Below are 6,761 nucleotides of genomic sequence, written 5' to 3'. Positions count from 1 at the left end.
TTGTTTTAGACTTTAATTATTGTAGATAGCTGCCATGTACAATTTGTTACTATGAATATGAATATACGTGATATTGATTGTTAAAAAAAGCATTGTGTGTTTTTACCATTAACCAACACAAACTGGAAGATTGAAAGCAGCGAAATTGTTGGACCATAGCAACACAAAGGCCCGCAACCAAGATTCAGGGATGCTGGTATTCTGGATCATGCAAACAGTTGAGAAAAAAAAAAGGAAAAAAAGAAAGAAATGAAGAGAGCAGAGCACACGTCTGGACTCTACTGTCTTCCTAGCTGGCACAACAAGAACACCAACTCACGCGTCCAGCACAATCCCTCTCCCCTAATCACACACTAAGCATGAGATTACAATCTAATCAGCAGCCCTCGCACGCACCAGCTGGAGTATTTTTCAAACCAGAACGAGCAAGCATGGCCCTTAGAAAAAGAAGAGCAAATCAACTACAAATGACCAACATAGCATGGCATGAGATTGTGCAAAATCTGGCTCAAAATTATCAAGATATAAACCCACAAGAAGCAAAACCAGGTCAAAAAGGACAATGTCCAGCTCCAGACTTGAGAGATGCCAACTCTGATACAGAGGGAAAGGAGGAGGGGCCAGGAAAGAAAGAAAAGCTATAGCCTGAACAAAAACCTCAATGGTCCTGAACACTGTTCAAGATGGCCAGTTAGCAAAAGAGCAAAACTATTTCAAATTTGAACAAGGTGTACTAGATTACACTGTAGTATTTTACAGTGGTGGACTAGCTAGCTGAAAAAGATGAAAAAAAAGGAAGAAGCCTCTCCATATCCAGGGAGAGAAAGAATTCACAGTCCCCTCCAAAACTTCACTCTTGTCTTCTCTGCCTCCGTGTTCTATGATCAGCCGCCGGGCCCTCCAAAATCGGCGGCCTATCACAAAAATTTGAACCCAGAAAAAAGCTCCAAGCTTTTTTTGCTGCTCTGCTCACCCCACCATGCCACGGCATCGTCTCCTCCGCGCGACTAATTCGTCCTCGTCATCGGCGTCGTCGTGTCCGGGCAGTTCTTGGCTGCCAAGGAACTGACGCATGGCGGCGAGGCCTGGACCGCGGACGTCGCGCTCCCACGCCGCCGCCTCGGCTTCTCGGCCCGCGCAGGCGAGCCGCGCTAGGACGGTACGAGTGGCGTCGAGCCGTCGCACGGGCCAGCCCCATCCGTCCGCCATACGGCGGATCTTGCCGACCTGCGCCGCCGCGAGCACCCGCGTGTTTTCCTTGATCTCGTCCACCGCCTCGTGGAGGCTCTTGCGGCCGGCGAAGTAGTCCCCGATCTCCGGCACGCCGATGGCCTTGCAAAGCCCGGCGTGCGAGGCCCGCTCGGAGGCCGACGTCGTCGCGAAGTATCCGCGGAGCTCCTCCACCATGCCCTCGCCCAGCATGTCGTCCACGCGCCGGTCGAGGTATTCGTCGAGAACGGCCTCGTCGACATCGACCCAGAGGAGGCAGCACGGGAACCGGAGCGCCGGCCTGTACCCGGCCGCGGCGCCGGCGGCGAAAGGGTCGCGAGGGGCGTGGTCGAACCGGTAGGCGAGGAGGGCGTGGATGAGAGAGTTGGACCCGCCGGCCACCACCGGCACGCGCCCGCGCGCGGCGATGGACGCCGCGGTGGCGGCGGCCATCGAGCGGAAGGACGAGGCGGGGAGCTCCCCCGCGTCGGCGCGGATGGCGCCGAGGAGGTGGTGCGGGACGCCACGCCGGTCGGCGGGCATCACCTTGTTAGTGGTGACGTCGAGGCCGGCGTAAAGCTGGATCTTGTCGGCGTTCACCACCTCGCCGCCGAGCTCCTGGGCCGCGTCGATGGACAGCTTGGTCTTGCCCGTGCCCGTGGCGCCCACGATCACCACCAGCCTCGTGTCGTCCCCACGTCCTGCCTCCACCTTGCTGCCGCTGCAGCTGCAGCCGCAACCACCCCCGACTCCTCTTGTCCTTTCCATGCTCACACTGTGCCGTCGCAGCCGCTTGTGTGAGCTGGCGACGGCCATCGGTGAGCGGACGATCCTGCTAATGAAGCTGGTCATATAGCCGACCCAATCCTGCACACCCCACCAGTCTCGTCGCACACCTAGCGCCTGGGCTCACTTATATAGGAGAGACTACGGCGCAACAGGAGACTCTGGAGAAGACTGGCACTGGCTTAAAATAAGCTTCTGGATCGCCGATTACCACAGCTTCGCGAGTCGAGAGGTTAGCAGAACTTGCACAAGGCTGGGAGGAATGCCACTATCTTCATTTTACTGTCGGAGGGAAACACTCATGCGAGGCTTGTTGCTTGCATTCGTGCACGGAAGGTGTTTGTGCCTCTGTCTGATGTGGGCTGTGTCTCTCCCTGGCCTAGAACTTGCGCTACACGATCATTGACAACTCACGAGGACAATCCATGCCTGGTCGCGCAGGTTTATATACAAGTCCAGGCAGGCGTGTAGCTCAAGTGTGACTCTGACAGCATGGTGGAGACGGAGGGATCTTGATTTGAGGGTCAAGCTAGGCAAACCATGGTGCGCGCTCTGACGGTCAGGTTCAGGTTCCCTTACCTCTTCTCTAAGCTGCTCGTAACGAGCTCTCTGATCAGTGATCACCGTCCCCGGCCGGCCACAAAGCTGATAGCTGCAGGGAATAAGAATATGTGGCTTTGAAGTAAGCGGCGCATGGCGAATGGCATGGCCACGCGCGCGGACCGAGCCCTGTGTCCGCCGTGCGCCTCGCTCGCTGCCACAGCACGCAAAAACTTGCCATGCCATTTATGCAAAGGCTGAGCAGGTTATGCCATTGGTCGATCTTCTCAGAGCTAGGGGATGCGGCAGACAACCTCGTTAAGCCTTTGACATGCTCATATCACTATTGTTTTGCTTTGGCACCCGTGCGATGCCATTGTAGCATGGCTTTGGCAAGGAGTACTCAGCTCAGCAATTTCATCCACCTGTGGCCCTATCCCGGCCATGGCTAGCCATTTGCAGGACCTGTCCACTGTTGCAGTCCTTGCATCGCTGCCCTGCCCCTGGACGAAGCGGCCAAGCACAGGACAGGCGATGGCCCAGCTCAAATGGATGTTTCCAGGCTGCATCTCCCTCTCCAAGATCACACATTCTCTAAAATTGCTCGAATTCAGCACATACATCTCCTTATCAACGGCAACTTCAACTTCAACTTGCTCAAATTTGATTTCCACAAATTTGATTTTCCAATTTTCCAACTTGCACTAGCCAATTGAACCAAACGTTCAAACGGATGAAAAGAGAATAGACAGTGTATTTATATTCAACCCCCCCCCCCCCCTCATGTCTAGTCTATTTTAGTCCTTAGTGTGAGTTTGGTGCAGGCCATACAATCTTCTTTTTTTTTTTTATTTTTTTAATACTGCGTGAGCAGGATCTTGAACTTGAGACCTCTTGGCTCTCATACCATCTCAATTTTTGTATGTTGGAAGCGATGACCTTTGTCTCGGTCTCGATTACGTGTTAAATAGATCAGACCAAACAGGCGTGCGAAGTTAGAGGTAACGATCAAGGGGAGGCAATGACATTAGCGATATCACCGTGATCGACTCGATCATGCCATCATGGGCTTGATTGCCATTGCCTATAATTGGGCTGAATTGCCTCCTATACCGAATTTGCCTTATATGGATGACATAATTTGGTTTACATGTTTGTCAAGAATATATTCCTAGTAGTTACACCCCCCCCCCCCCGGCCGCCCCGGTCCGAACACACTCATCCGGGCGGTCGTGGCGGTCTTCCTAGCACAAGCAGTCAAGCAGTCATAGTAACATGATGAGACTGAAAAAAGTCCATCAATGAGGAAGCCGTGGAATTATACCTGGGCATATGTCAGGCCAGACCGAGCTTCAGGCTAAGCCAAAAAAAAAAAAAAAAAGCAGAGGACATGCGATGGCCCAGCTCAAATGTAAAGGTTAAGACCGTGTTGAACTGCTGATAGATAGAAATAGTATGAACAAAAAATCTTTTTTATTGACAAAAAAAAACCATAAAGGAAAGGGCATGCTTTGCAGATTATTTTATTGTTATTTTTCTTTATCAATCAAGTAACCACAAAAGTTAAATTATATCCAGAGATTTATCAATTAGATATTGTTGCATTGTGTGAGTTTAGTAATATCTTCATACGATTGCGAACCTAGTAGTTTTTTTGAATATGTCCTTGCGATCAAAGGGTTGATACTGCAGGTAGTGATAAGTTCTCTCCAAACACCCCCACCCATAGACGGATGATCAGATTAGGGTTTTAGTAAGTGGGACACAAGCCCACACTTGCTCCCATATATATATTGGAGTCAGTGGCTGTACCGCCACACGGTTAGACCATTCCATGTGTTAGAAACCCACCATCCACTCTAGTTCTAACCGTTGTACTAGACCAAGCAATCTGCCGCTGGTGCTCCTCCTTGTATGTGTGGATACCAACAACAAGCCTGGTTAGGGCATGACCAATGGACAAGATAGTCTTTTCTTGTGTTTTGCATGTCGTCTAAAGACAGCAAAAAACCATGTTATGAGTTGTATATTACTGTTATCTCAAGTAATTAATGTTTGTATCCTACTAAAGTTAAAATAAACTATACAATGTTGGACTAAGAGAAGACATCTAGTAAATTAGAGAAATACATGATGTATATTTGTACAAAAGATCATCTCTTAACTTAAAAATGGCTAGCCGAGAACTAACTTAATGCTCAGCCAAATCCTACACGGTCCAGTTATACCGTGATTCGTACATTGGTTTAATTCAGATCGAATCGACGACATCATATTACTAAGAACTAAGTTTTTTTTATCTGTACTAAGAACTAAGTTAATTCTCAGTTAAACAGAGAACTCGCGGCATCCTTCAAAAAAAGGCAGAGTGATGCCGTCGCTTTGGAATTTCTACCCATAACAAGTCCACAACTTTTTCTTGATTCCTAGTCGGCGCTGTTGGCTAGCGAAGCATGCGGCTAGGTCGGGCTGCTCCTGTCGCCTGGCTAACCGGCGGGGGCAACCCACCCGCCTCCGCCGCTCCGCGGTTCCCATGGTGCTTCCTGTCTCGAATTCTCGATGACATTGCTTTTCTAATCTCTCGCAGTCTGGCGAGTACGCTGCTGACTCAATAACGGGAGTGCTCTTCGTGCTGGGAGCTGAAGCTCGACGCTAAGCGCACGTCTCCATCGCGACATTGGCATTTGTTCTTCGTCCAACAAGTGGCCGAGTGCAGGTCGCCGGAGCACAGTTTCAGGGTGTTCTATTATGAACAAAGGTAAGCATGAATCTACTGCGAGTTTATCAGATGCATCCACTGCCTTGTGAGCTTGAATAGGAGTAGCTCGCAGGGAAACTCCGTCTTGCCAGTCACACAAATCGATCGATCTCCACGTTTCGGGTTTCCCTGTCCACTGATCTGCGTAGCAAGCTAGCATTACTGGTCCAGGGTTCTCCGAATCTTGACACTAGTACTCTAACTAACCATGATGGATTATTAGATTTGCTTATCTTTTTCGTTCCATTCTACTCCCCTCTCCATTAGGATTTAGGAGTGCTCACATTGCTTTCCGATTGCGCATCCACTGGCCCTTGCCATGAATACATGGTAGATTTCTTTGGAAATCGGATCGAACCTAGATTTCTTTGGAAATCGGATCCAAACTAGATTTCTTTGAGGGTCGAATCCGATGTAGATTTCATCACTTGCCAACTGATTTTCCATCTCTCGGGCGACTGAAAACAGTGTATGCAGTAGCTATCACGTATAGGCAGCAGTGCATCACACATGCAAGCAAGACCAAGCCACATTGTAAGCTACAGATCATGCATCAAGAATGTATACTTGTGTCAACCTGGAACGGCAAGCTTTCGGAGGTTTACTCGGCCAACATCGTTTCTTCTCCCAAAGAAACACGACGGAGAACTGGGAACACCCAATAAGCTTCACATCCATTTCACTGCCAAGATTATTGCGATACATACTAAACGATTTGCTAATTGTAAGATGTTCGAGATTTTCTTAATTATAACTGACTCTTTTTAGCAAAGTGTAACTTCAATTTAGTGAAAAAAAATGCAACTAGATGAAAAACAAACACAAGTTAAACTTTTCACTGAAGTAAATTCACCTTTTATAATCGATATAGATATCAAAAAATGCCTAGTTTGGTTTACATATAGGCGTATCACTATTTTAGTGAAGCAATAAGTAGTACGGCACCCGGGGCAGAGAATACTGAACACATTGGGAGCAAGCTTTTCAGAAAGTATTTGAAGGGATACGATACCTCGTTGTCGTGCATGCATCTGTGGCCCATTGTCTTGTCATCTCACACAGAATTTCTTGCAAATTGAAGAATAACTGAATACGGACAAATGTGCAGTTGACTGCAGCAAAATTTGGAGAGCGAAACCTAGAAGGTGGGTCAACTCAACTCAATTATACAAGAGAATATCAGAAAGCTAAAGGTGAAAAGTTGTGAAACACACACATTACAGGGAAACACTCACACACTTCTGTGTGCAATTTGCAAGCACTTTGTTTTAGATAAGATGGAGAACCTAATTAATCCTCAATTCACTAGAGAAGCAGGATGGTCCTCTGGTTCTCTAATAACATCATTTTGATATCGGTAAAGTCAAACTTTAAAGCTTTGGTTATTAAAATCTAAAAAATTAAATACGTATATTAAAATAATATGCAATTTTTAAATGCACTTTCACATCATATAACTTATCCTATA

The 6,761-nt window shown here is 48.0% G+C and overlaps 1 protein-coding gene across 1 annotated transcript; it reads right to left on the bottom strand.

Moving 5' to 3' along the window:
* Window positions 1-550: 550 nt before the first annotated feature.
* Window positions 551-2,017, bottom strand: LOC124667958 (adenylate isopentenyltransferase-like). Its single transcript, XM_047205178.1, has one exon. It carries the CDS (start codon window positions 1,975-1,977, stop codon window positions 970-972), a length of 1,008 nt encoding a protein of 335 aa, XP_047061134.1. The 5' UTR covers window positions 1,978-2,017; the 3' UTR covers window positions 551-969.
* Window positions 2,018-6,761: the final 4,744 nt, after the last annotated feature.

Source organism: Lolium rigidum, chromosome 6 (assembly GCF_022539505.1).
Source record: "Lolium rigidum isolate FL_2022 chromosome 6, APGP_CSIRO_Lrig_0.1, whole genome shotgun sequence".
In the NCBI taxonomy this organism is placed as follows: Eukaryota; Viridiplantae; Streptophyta; class Magnoliopsida; order Poales; family Poaceae; genus Lolium; species Lolium rigidum.
This window is presented reverse-complemented; position numbering and strand designations above follow the sequence as displayed.

Coding starts and splice junctions, on each gene's coding strand:
- LOC124667958 (XM_047205178.1), bottom strand. CDS start 1,977: ATGGAAAGGACAAGAGGAGTCGGGGGTGGTTGCGGCTGCAGCTGCAGC.